The 13,259-nt window shown below is 41.5% G+C and overlaps 1 protein-coding gene across 1 annotated transcript in view; it reads right to left on the bottom strand.

Moving 5' to 3' along the window:
- Positions 1 to 2,666: 2,666 nt before the first annotated feature.
- RASEF (RAS and EF-hand domain containing) overlaps positions 2,667 to 13,259 on the bottom strand; it is a 76,331-nt gene continuing 65,738 nt past the window's right edge. Inside the window, exons 16-17 of the mRNA XM_012779836.2 lie at positions 12,678 to 12,754; positions 2,667 to 5,910 (exon numbers count right to left, since the gene is read on the bottom strand). Of these exons, the coding sequence (XP_012635290.2) occupies positions 5,805 to 5,910; positions 12,678 to 12,754 (183 nt within the window). The 3' untranslated portion in view covers positions 2,667 to 5,804. The remainder of the gene's footprint in view (positions 5,911 to 12,677; positions 12,755 to 13,259) is intronic.

The raw sequence follows: 13,259 nt of genomic DNA, 5'->3' as shown, positions 1-13,259 counted from the left end.
TCCAGCAGAAAGCAAAGCCCGAGTAAAGGGCTGGCAGCGAGGGAGGGCACGGTGCCTCTGAGGAACAGTTTCCTGTGCCCCAGTGTAGACCTCGGGGGGAATAATGCGGGAGGAGGCAGAGTGTGGATCTTCTCTGTGTGTTTGCAAGTTTGTCGTCAACCCCCACCAGAACGTAATCTCTCTGACAGCCTGTCTTAGCTACTGCATGTCCCCACTGTAGTGAACAGCCCCCGGGACACAGCTGGGCTCAATAAATATTGACTCAACTAGTGAGTGAACAGGCATGAGCCAGATCACAGAGAGCTGAAACATCGTGTTAAGAAGTTTCTGGATTTTATCTAAGGGGTAAAATATTTGTTTCTGGAATCACTGACCAAGAAGAGATTTGTGGTGATTTAAAGAGCATTAATTTTAACCTTAAAATCACACTGGGACTACTCGTAAGACTCTCCCAGAAAGAGTAGTAATCCAGCAAACAGGTTCTAGCCCGCTGCTTAGCAATGGGAAAAAGGACACAACTTGGATTGAAAGATGCTCAGAAAGCCCACATCCTACGGGTAAAGAGGACTCTGTGAAAGCTTAGGTCAAATGTTACGAAACGCGGCCCACGAACTGCCAGCTGGGAAGGTCACAAGGTACAGGGCCTTACAACTAAACGGCCACTCTACAGAAAATCAGGAAATATAAACTCACAAATAAATCTGATAGATACAAAAAAGTTGCAGAAAAATAAAATGGGTATTCCTAGAATTTTGCATATGGAAATTTACTCTGTAATTTGAAGTATTTTTTTTATCTTTTTTCCATTTTCAGCTACGAAAACATTTTAACATCCATGTCTGGGAAGAGAAATTTATTTTTATTTTAAAGCTTGCGAAATAATATGCTTTCCTGGGGATTCAACTCCAGGAATGAATTTGGGATTTCTCCACGGGAGACCTTTTTCAACAGGTTACTTACTTGTCATGGTATAAACATAAAGGTCAGTTTCCATTTAATTTCTTCACCCTACCACTACCACTTTTACTGTCACTTAGATTCAAAAGGCCAGATTTCCAGTATTTTCCTCCACTACTTGATTCCATCCACTATAATAAATGGAGATCCCACCTCTACCATGATTCCATTCACATCTTTCCATTCTAGGTTTCAGGCTCTCATTTTTCTTAGTTGTTTTCTCCTTTTTTAATCCATCCCACCCAATATCCTATTCTGTATGATTCCTCAACTTTGTGTCTATTGAACCACCAAGAATGTACGTGGGAGGTGGTCCATGACTTGTATCAGAGAGAACCCTCCACAATGCCCCATCCCCCTGTGATCTGGCAGATCTCTGGAGTTTGCTACTCATTGAAGGCAGTTCCCAGGGTCCTGAACAAGACCAATGCAATCAATAGTGCTTCAAAACTTTTTTTTAAATTGGGGGTGATCAAAGCGTCACACACCATTCTAAGCCCTTTATATGCATTAACCCATTTAGTCCTCAGAACAACTCCACCGAAAGGTACTGTTATCATCCTTATTCTACAAAGAAACTGGGGCTCACAGAGGTTAAGTTCCTTGCCCACAGTTGCAGATCGGAGGTCAAGTTCAAATCCAAGCTGGCTGCAGAGTTCATACCATTGCTGTTAAAATATGCTTTTATACTGTCCATGTTTATTTTGTATGTGCGGCTGTATGTGTGCACGTGTGTGTCTGCAGCAATTCTTCACAAAGCCTGCCTTATTTAGTCAGTAAATTCTCTGATCTCCATTCAATAATCAGATCTATTAAAGTACCAAGCACCGTGCATCACAGAAGGGAGAAGTAGTTAGACAAAGTGGCTGAGGGTATGGAGCACCTAAGTCAACAAATATAAGGGCAACAAGGATGTCAATAAATTTAAAAAGGTGCTACAGGCCGGGCGCGGTGGCTCACGCCTGTAATCCCAGCACTCTGAGAGGCCAAGGCGGGTGGATTGCTCGAGGTCAGGAGTTAGAAACCAGCCTGAGCAAGAGTGAGACCCCATCTCTACTATAAATAGAAAGAAATTAATTGGTCAACTAATATATATAGAAAAAATTAGCTGGGCATGGTGGCATATGCCTGTAGTCCCAGCTACTTGGGAGGCTGAGGCAGAAGGATTGCCTGAGTCCAGGAGTTTGAGGTTGCTGTGAGCTAGGCTGACGCCATGGCACTCTAGCCTGGGCAACAGAGTGAGTCTTTGTCTCAAAAAAAAAAAAAAAAAGGTGCTACAGAAGTGGAAACAGGCGCCTTATCCTAGTTTGGGGATTCAGAGAAAACTTCCTGGAGGTGGGGGAGTTAGCTAGGTAGTGTGGGGGTGGGGATAAGTTTCAGAAAAAGGGACTAGCCTCTCAGAAGCCATGGGATGGCCAGAGCACTGAAATTCTTCTACAAAAGCTTCCCTTGGCTGCCATGACTCAAACTGGTCTATTCCCTGGTGGCCAAGACGACACAACTGGGCCACAGCATGGCACGCCAGGCATGGATTCTTTCCCCCACCAGCCAGCTTGCCCCAGCCAGAAAAGACAAGTGTTTCAGAGGTACAGTTCTAAGCAGACACATCCTGGAATTAAAATTACTTCAGGGATATCTGCAGTCAAGCTGAAGGGAACACCCAAAAGGCCAAAGGAAGCAAGCTTTATTGAATTTACAACACAGAAAATATTTGTAGTTCCTTAGACATTTGCATTGCCATAAAAATTACACTTTATAGTATAATTATTAATGGTTTGAAGAGAAATAAACAGTATAAACGAAATATGGCCCATAACTATGAAAATGTAAACCATATAAATCAAAATCGTAAAACAATTATTCAATACTCAGAGGCCTACTTAATATATACAGATGAAATTTCTTGCACACTCAAACAATAAAAGCCCACAAAACCCATCACTCGGAAGCCGATCACTGTACAAATATGAAAATAAATCTTTATCTTTAACCTCAATTTTATCTTCAGCAGGAGGGTTGCTCAACTGGGTTTATGCAAATCACATCTAGTATTAAATAATCAAATGTCACATATGTCATATAAAGCAGCAAGCGGAAAAAATAAATTACGAAAATGCACGGGGCTAAAGGTTAATAGTGAAAAATGTCTGTCTCCTTATCCAACATTATTTTCCATAATGAAATTAAAATAGTTTCTAATGTATCAGGATATATTACAATAAAAGGGAGTGCAATATAATTGTGATTTTAAAAGCTCTCAAAGGAAAAACAGAGCGGTTAACTGTCCTATAAATATGCAAATGTATCAAGTGAAGTCTAAGTTAAAAACATTAAATATTTTTGTCCTTACCAAAAATACACTTTAAATTTGAGAATACTTAATGAATTAAAAAAGTTGGAAACAATCATGATCTCCCAACAATGCAGCTAAAAGAGCTTGAAGTAGTTTTTTTCTTTAAATCAGATTGCTAACCATTGCTCTGAGTCTCTAATTTGGATTATGTGACCAAAATATTTATCTGGGCTTGAATAAAGATGATTGATTTGTCTATAAAAGGCACCTGTGCAATCTCCTAATGAACTTGGGCCTACAGTCCACAGGCAAAGACCAAGATCATATGTCTGTATTAAAAGTATATTCTTATTTACAGATTGTAAGATAAATACAAAGAGACACTTTGGAGTAAATAAATAAGGGCAACATAACACAAACACTAACACAGTTTTGTGCAAATGCAGCAAAACTCAAACATGTGTCTCATACATCAACACATATATATCAAGTCCGATCTCATGTGGGCTCAAGAGATGACATGAGGCAGACAGCAATGACACAGCCCTTGTCTCACCATGCCACAAAAATAGGACCCCCCACCCCTGTGTATTTTGACAATTCCACACAAACAAGGCATTCTTTTTGATCAGAAATGTAATCTTTTTTTTCCGGGACCAAAACCCACGAAACACAGAACAGGAATTCATGGTAGAATTACTGAGGATAGACCCAACCATCCAGTGAAAATATTAGATGTCTTCAATAGGAGAAGGCATGTTTTTCAAACCTAAATGATGCTGTAGTTATTTATAATCTTTGTATGTAACATGTCAGGTCAATTGCCATTTTTTTTAAAAAAATGAAGCTTGGGGAATTTAAAAGTTTGATCACAAAAATCATAAACAGGAAAACGATTGCTACATGGAATTGTTTTACTTCAACAAAAATAAATGTTTTAGCTTATATTCATATAATACAATAAATAACAGCTATAATTTAAGCTTTTCGGCAAGCTACTTGGAGTCTACACCTACGGGAGCCAAGGCAAGTTCACCTCTCTTTTGTTGCGATAACTTTAATTGTTTTGGGCCACTGAAAGTTTGGCATCACTGGCCCACTGTGGGGGCAGGTGCTGACTTTTTGGCTGTTACAGACATTTCAGGGGGAAGTCTGGGAGGCACTGCAGGTTCTAGGAGAGCAAGACCAACTGGGCCACTGGTGATGATGAGTCACTGGTCACATTAAACAAAGGACTCTGACTTACCTTTCTTAATGGCAATTCCCTTTTTCAAGACATTATTTTCCAAAACCATGCACAGTATTTCTTTCATTGCTCATTATTTAAGGAAGTTAATTCTCGCAACCAGGGAGTTACAGGATTTGCATGATATTACAGATTATGCTCTTAAACCATGGAAAGGTTTGAAATAAGCATGAATATTTTCATTTGGCAAAATGTTAAATCACTCTAAGTACCAGTACATTTTTTAAAAAGATATAATTCACATACCATAAAATTCACCCTTTCAAAGTATACAATTCAGTGGTTCTTAGTATATTGAAGCCACACAAGCATTACCAGTATTCTACTCCAGAACGCCGCCAGCATCCCCCAGAGAAGCCACACACCCATCAGCAGTCATTCCAGTTCCTCTCTTTCCCCAGTCCCTGGCAGCCACCTGCTGGTGTATTTTTTTAAGTGACGAGTGACAACTTTCCTGGGCATTGTACTTTCAGCAGTATGCGGTTTTTACAAGTTTTCATTAGAATTTTTGACACTAAATTTTAAACCACAGACTTTGTAAGTATTCTGAGATTATGAAATACTTTCTTTTATATATAACTATTTTTGTCTCAAGTATATGTTTTCTTTATATATTAAAAAAAATAGATTTTTCTGTTTCCATTTTTTTCTCAATGACAATCTGTTCTTATTGCAGAACTGATAAACATCAACACCCCAATATTAAAAGAGCAAGAATAGCCAGAGTCCCTTTTCACTATGGGTCACTGGTCACTGCACTCTCCCCACTGCTGGTCAACGGGCCGCGGGAGCTGTGGGGTGCCAAGGCCACTGCTGGTTTCACAGATGAGCAAACAGATCTGACAGGGGCTGGCGACAGGTCCAAGATCACAAACCAAGTTAACAACAGAGTTAGGATGAGAACCTCCTTTCAACAGGACTCTAGTAGCAAATATTTTAAGTAAACGTTATCCTAGGTTTCCTACGAAGTCAGCTACCACATCAATCTAATTATGTCAGTTGCGTTTCTTCTACAGCGTTGAACATGTGAATTTTTTTTTTATCACTTTAAAAACATTTACATGTTATCCTTTAAGACCTGGAAGGACAAGGCAAGTCTATTCAACTGGAGGGCCAAGTTGCTCTTTGAGATAAGCAAAGAAGAGCTGAGGTTCTGGAGGGACCCGAGAGAACTGCTCAGATTTCCCCACTCTATAACCTTCCACATGACAGTTTCAGCAGGATGCACGGTTCTATTAAGAACAAAACAAGTCACACAAACTCTGCATTTGGGACGTGAAGGCTTCACAGGCCAAGGATGTTTGGGATTTAACCATTGCAACAATTCTTCATCTGTGCTGACTTTTTGGAACTGGTCCCAGTCAGATTGGTAATGGATTTGCTGTCATCCTCATCAGTTCTTTTCTTCACTTCTCTGGGAAGAGAGAGAGAGAGAGACAGAGAGAGTATTACTAAGGTACAAAACTAAGCCACAGATGGCTCTGTAGAAATAAAAATTGCCAAGTTGAGTGTTTGCATGGGCCAGCTAGACACTGTTCTAAATGCTTTACAGGTGTTGACATTTAATCCTCACAAGAACCATATAAATTTGTTGTGCCCCATTTTATATGTGAGGAAATGAAGGCGAAAAGAGGTTAAGAAATTTCCCTCAGGTTACAGGCCTGGAGAAGTGGGATTCCAACCATGGGGGCTGGCTCCTGCACCTGTACTCTGGCAACCAGCCCCCCGCCCCCGCCACACACACAGGCACACACATACCCCTCCCCTCACTCTCTCCCAAGGTTCTGGGATGCGGTGCAGTCTGTCACAGGAACAACTTGTTCCTTAACAGGCTGGAACCTGGTTTCCAGGCCCCAGTGATGCTCGCTGACCCTCACAAAAGCAACAGTGGCTTTATAACCATCCTCCAATTATACATGATAATGAAGGTAACAATGCAGAGTTAAAACCATCCTTTCGTGTCATCCTAAATTTCTTTTAGAATTAACCGCTAGAGGCAACACTGACATAAAACATCTCTATGATCCTATGAAAGTCCCCTAGGGAAGTGTCCTTCAAAAGGCAGCCCCCATGGAAGCTTATGACAAGTGAGGACCCTAAAGTCTCACCTTAGCCGAGCTGAATGGCTCTCTGTGGGTGAGATGAGTGTGAGAGCTCATGCCCCAACAATTCCGCCCTTCCTTGGCCTTGCCCGGCGCTCCCCCGTCGAGAGGCAGAGCTTTGCCTACTCCTCTTGGCCAGGGCTGGCGCTCTACCTGCTTTGACCCACGGGATATGGGGGAAATAGCGTCTGTGACTTCCAAGCCCACGCGTTTATGATGCCTGGCCGCTTCGGCCTCCTCCGCCTTGAAGCCCTGGGCTGCCACTTAAAAAGCCCAGGGTTGCTCAGTGGAGAGAAGCCACAGAGTGGCCCTGGGGAACACGATGCCACGTGGAGAGAAGCCACACTAAGGAGCACCCTGGTGGCAGACACCCAGCCCACGCCACAGCCCCGGTGCCGAGTGGGCTGCAAATGCCCCAAGCAAGGGCAGTCAAGGAACCTTCCGGCTGAGATCCAGCCAACTCTGGTAATTGTGAGAAATAAAAAAAAAAATGGTGGTTGTTTTAGGCAATTAAGTTTTGGGACGGTTTATGACGAAGGGGTTAAATGAAGCTGCTGGAAATCTACGTATTTCCAGTGGAACGATGTTTTTCAACAGAAGTATAATGTGATCCACACACTGCCTTTTAAATTTTTTAGTAGTCAGATTAAAAAATATAAACAGAAATAGGTAAAATTAATTGTATTAATATATTTTAACCCAGTATAACAAAAATAGTGTCACTTCAGCATGTGATCCATAAAAATATTAAAATATTAGTAATGAGATCTTTTACAATTTGTATGCCACCTTTAAAATCTAATACAGCACATCTCAGTTTGGGTTAGCCACATTTCGAACAACCAGAGATTACCAGATTGGCTAGCACAGCTTCGGAAGGTGCTGATTAAGTCCTGACTTTGGAAAACCACCGCACAGTAAATTGGAAAGATAACATCTCAGCAGGAAAAAAAGAAACAAATTCTTGCTGTAGGCCAGCTAATAAATGCAACGATACACATTTTCATGTTTTTCTTATTTAATACACTACCACTTACACACACACATCCCTGACAGGTGAGAATTACTGTCCTTACTTCACAGATGAGGAAACAAAGACTTAAGAAAAGAAAGATGAGAAATAATTCAACACGTAACACCCAGTAAGACTCATTTCAGACTTCTGACCTCTTGAACTGTCAGACAGTAAATGTGCACTGCTTAAGTCACTGGATCCACGGGAATAGGTTAAAGAGACAATAGAAAACTAATGCAAATTCCAAATGCAAAATCTTGGTCATTCTGTCATTCAAAAACTACCCAATTTATGCCAGGCTCTGGGACCCTCAGCTAGTGAGCTTTGAGGGGAAGGCAGACGTCTTAATAAATAATTATAAGGTCCCAAGGAGCTGCTAACACACATGTGCAGTGTGTTGCAGGCTTCATGGAGACTTTGACATCAGAGGGACTTTTTGAAGGAATAAGAACTCACCTGCAGTCAGGGAGGAAAGGAGATCCCAGGTGCAGGGAAAAGCATGCGTTAAAGGCAGAAGCATAAAAGACCTTGGCCATGACTGGACACAAAGCTTGCTGTGTCTACAGATTTTCATTCATTTGGGAAAAAAGATAAGAGATTCAACCAGAAAGGCAGGTGAGGTCAGGCTGTGCCAGACTGTTAGCCACATGCTAGGAGCCTGGACTTTATATTGTAGGTAGGACACCAATACGGGACTGTAAGCAAGACAGTAAATGTTAATTGGATTTTTATTTATAAAGATTACTCTGATTACAGAGTAGAGGACGAATGGATATTAGAGAAACTCTGAGGCAGAAACTCCCATGTTAGGGAGGAAATTTTGAGGCCTGAACTAAAACAGAAGAGAGAAAAAAAATGCATGGATTCAAGGGAGAAACAGAGGTCACTGCATCAACAGGGGCCCTGGAGCCCCTGGAGATGGGGGATCAAGCAAGAGGGGAAAGGAATCGAGACTGACTCCAGGTGACTATTTCTTAATTTCCGTTTTGGTCGATTCCTCAGAGAGGGAACACAGAACGAGGAACAACCACAAAGGAACATGAACACGTTAGGGTTTGGACGCGTAGAGTCATAACCGCTATGGAATTTCCAGTTGTGGGTTCAGAATATGTTTATGGGATTTTAAAAAGAGGTGGGGGTAAAAATATTGAAAGTGGAAGTCACCAGCTAGGGACAGTTCCAGAAGCCCTGGGATGGAAGATAGAAAAGACAGAGAGCAGGGGAACTCTGAGATTACCAGCACTTAAGTGGCAAGCCGGTGACTCAGGTTAGTAGTAAAGAGTCCCAACTTTGCCACTTACTTAGCGGTGTCACTTTAAGCAAATTGATTAAGCATTCTAAGTCCCAACTTTCCCATCTGTAAAATGGGTATAATAATCATAGCATCCTCACAGGACAACTCACATATCTCCCCCTTCTGGAAGGTGCAATGGCCTCTATTAGCTGTAATACATACCCATGGGTGCCTGGTCATATATTGTCATTTTCCCCCCTCTAATGTTAAATTTCAAGGCCTGTCTTTTATTCCCTTGATCTACTGAACCTAATATGCGGCTATGCACACATCAAGGACTGGTAGTGCAAACAGTGCTGAATCTGAACGCAAATATTAAGGAAGAAAAATATACACCCACATCTTTCATCTAGCCTTCATTTCTTTAATCTGCCAAAAGTGCAGGCATGCTCAACGTTAAGAAAATCAGAAATACAATTCCAAATATCGAAAGCAGACTTAAGACTGGGAAAATTAAGTCACTTTCCTAAAAACTACCATCTCCTGAACAAATTGCATTTTAAATGACTCAGTCTTATGGACAGATTTGCACCAAAGGGCTCAGCTCTTACGCTGAACTGATATTACTACATCAGTCTGAGCTTTTTGTATTTTTCTCCAATTTCAAGGCATTGGATGATCAGATGAACCTGTTGAACTTGAATCTACTGCAAAAATGTTTAAAGCCTGTGGCTCTGGTGATAGCAAACGGACTTACTAATGGGACGCTGGCTGTGAGAGATGAACTATCAGCACTACAGGGAATTGCATTTCTAAGAGAAACTTTTCCTGGGATTGAGAGGTTTTCCAAGAAAAAAACAGAGTAGTTCAGGTTGTTAACAAATCGCTGACGGCCTCCCTTCAAAAACAAATTGTTTCACACAGTGCAAACCCATACACCCTTCTGGACCAAGTTTTACGACACTGCATGGTGCAGAAGGGACCGTGTTGGGATCACTCTGTGAGATTTAAATTGAGAGTGTACATGTTTTGCATTATATATAACTTTCTAAAGGTTGCAAAACTTTTTTAAATGATAATTTTACCCATGGAGACTGTAATATTTCCATTTGAGACTTGGGTGTTCTGACAAGCAAATCTGAAGGCAGAGTATAAAGCAATTAAAGTCTTCACACAGATGTGCTTTATTTATAATTTTTATATTTGTCACTAATATCACCAGAGGCCCCAAACCAGGCCATAATGCAATAACAATTAAAAAAACCCTCCATGATAAAGTGAGTCACAAAAAGCTTATCGTATTTAATTGTCTAAACCTTAAAAAAAAACTGTGACCTGCCCATTACACAACCGAAGTGACCTCACCAAAATGCCTTTGCACGCCAGTTGTTTTAAGTAAACAAACACGAGCTGGTCTCTAAGCTACACCACAAACAGGGACAGTGCCTGGCTGAGCCACCTGCCGCACAGGAGCAGATGGGGGTGGGGGGGAAGGCACACCGCAGCTCACGGCCTCACCCATCTTTACAACACAGTAAAGAGAATCGATTCTGCACTCTGGGTGTGACCGGGGCACTTTGGAGCCATTTAACTTTAATATGACCCCATGAGACAACTGAGCATTAAACAGTGAATATGGTATTCAGTGGCGGACAGGTGGCCACACAGAATCCTGGACTCCTGGAATTAGAAAGGACCTTGGAGACCATTGTACTCAGCCCCCATCCTTCGTTTTACAGATGAGAGATGCCAAAAGTAAGATGAGACTTGTTCAAGACTCCATAGGTATTTTAGGGGTAGATTAAGCATGGCCTTGACGTCCCCTGACACTGCACTCCTGCAACGTGCTGGGCAGCAGCACGTGAGGCCTGACCCTCGCTGTCCTTTACCGCCGTATGAGCGAAGCACTCAGCTGCCCAAGGCTGGGGCAGCCAGTGGCGCTCTGAAGGCCTGCAGGTCCTCCCCCGCCGCCACCAGCCCCAGCAGCTACACCACTCCCAACCAGGAGTCCTCACGCTAATGAAGCACCAACACAACCACTGGAAAAAGTGAAAACACCTGCCAATTCAGCAATGACTCCATCTTCAACGAAGTCACACACTGCATTGCACTGAATCCCACCCCTTTTTACTCAACGTAGCTCCTTGGGCCACAGCGAATGATGCTGGCTACGCACCCACCAGTGTGTCAAATTGGGTATGTGACCCAATGTATAAAGGTTTCACTCTGGCTCTCTTTTGACAGTTGTGGTATTAGCCCATGATTCTTCTATTAATACTAATCACAAGCAAAACAACAAGTAATTCAATTGACTCTATACATGTTTAAATACGTGCCCTTTTTTTACACACCTGTTTTAAATCATGCTCAAAGTTAGCACTGTTTCTGTTTTTATTTTTTTTTTTTAAGACAGAGTCTAGCCCAGGTTAGAGTGCCGTGGCGTCAGCCTAGCTCACAGCAACCTCAAACTCCTGGGCTCGAGTGATCCTTCTGCCTCAGCCTCCCGAGTAGCTGGGACTACAGGCATGTGCCACCATGCCCGGTTAATGTTTTCTATATACTTTTAGTTGTCCAGCTAATTTCTTTCTATTCCTAGTAGAGCTGGGATCTCGTTCTTGCTCAGGCTGGTCTCAAACTTCTGAGCTCAAAAGATCCACCCACCTCGGCCTCCCAGAGTGCTAGGAGCCACCACGCCCGGCCTGTTTTTGTTTTTAAACAAAAATGATTTCCAGGGTTGTGGGGAGCGGTGGCTATCTCTCTTGGACTAATGTCAAAGTGGAAAATGTTCAAAGATGCCAACTGCAAGCCCAGGGCATCTGCCAAGCCCTGCTACAAATTAATGCCAAGCAGGCCACCTAAAGTCCTGGGATCTGTTTGATTCTCCCAAGTGAGGGAACAACGGTCTATTCCAAGGTCCTAATCCAAACATTCTATTAATATAATTCTACTAGGCACTATAAATACCAAGTCATTAGCTGAAAAGCAGTATTAAAGGTATTGCAAAGTATTTTAACTGCCAATGTTTAACAGCAGAAGAGGCCAATTATCACACTGAAGATTCTTATAAAATCCCATAAATAATCAGAAAAAGAATGACTTGGCAAAAGTTATGGTTTAACTTTTTCTGCAATTAAAGATCACTGTCCTGAATTTTATTAATGCATGTTTTGACGTTTCCCTCATATTTAATCCCTTTAGGCCAGTATAGAATCATCTTTTCATTTATAGCAGAAAACGAGGCAGAAGCGAAAACTCTTAACAGATAATGGTGTTATTTCCTGACAATACCTCAAGGATTAAAAGACACACATTTATATCCAAGTTCTTTAATGATGCCATTTTCATTCTAATCTACATCCCAAAATGTTATTTATTGTTAATTCCATTGCCTTAGCTTAATAATTACCTAGGTAATAATTTTGACAAAGTATTTCCAACTGGCAGGATATATAATTTGCTTTGTGGGGTCTCCCCTTTTTCCCCATGAAAATGTCATAGTAGATGGTTGTATTCATAATAGTCTCTTGTGTTTAAAATCTGGTTCCTGGAAATGATTCATACAAGTCAACTATAAGCTTTGTGGTGACATTTTACAGAAATGTCAACTGCACCTCAGATGCACCTGTTTTGTTTGGCAGTAAAGGTATTTTGCCAATGTTCACAGCAGCATTACCAGTTTTTATAACATCCGTGTGTATTTGTTTCTCCTACCATGACCGAAAGATCATCCAGTGTTTCCCAATGTATATTCTAACAGCACATCATGGTCAAGGAAGTTGGTAACAATTCAATCCTACGTCTAGTTTTCCAAATACAAACCCAAACTTTACCGAGCAAGGTGGAGAACAGCTTCCACGACATTGGAACCATCTTTGGCACTCGTTTCACAGAATAATGCTCCAGAGGTCTGTGGAACAGAAACATACACAATTAGATAAAATACAGGCTTTCATTGGGTTTCCTGGAATTTTAGCTTTTAAAATCAATAAAAGTTATTTCCCTGTTGAGCATGCCATGAATGACTAACAGCTAAGAAACTGAGTTTCAATACTAACCAAAAATGTAAGTTTGAGCTCGGTTATTCCAGGAACAGTTCCTAGTCTGAGATTTTTTACTTTGCATTAAAAAAAAAAAAAACCCACAAAATTTCATGTTTTACATTTTTTATGTCTGTCAGTCACATGCTACCAAATGTTTGCTATCAAATAATTTGAGGCAGATAAAAACGGTAGCTTAAAGTTACCACTAAGGAACTGAATGCGCATGGAAAGCGTGCTTCCTTTGGGCCAGCAGCTAACACACCTCCTTCTTCACACTATCACCTTGTCCTGCCAGGATCCAGGCAGCCTCTGTGTTGCTAAAACCGTTGGACTTTTCTAGTTCTCTATTATTCAACCTCCCCATGGTTATAA

This window comes from Microcebus murinus, chromosome 12 (assembly GCF_040939455.1).
Source record: "Microcebus murinus isolate Inina chromosome 12, M.murinus_Inina_mat1.0, whole genome shotgun sequence".
NCBI classification, from domain to species: Eukaryota; Metazoa; Chordata; class Mammalia; order Primates; family Cheirogaleidae; genus Microcebus; species Microcebus murinus.
Note: the sequence above shows the minus strand (reverse complement) of the source record. Positions and strands in the feature narration are given on the sequence as shown.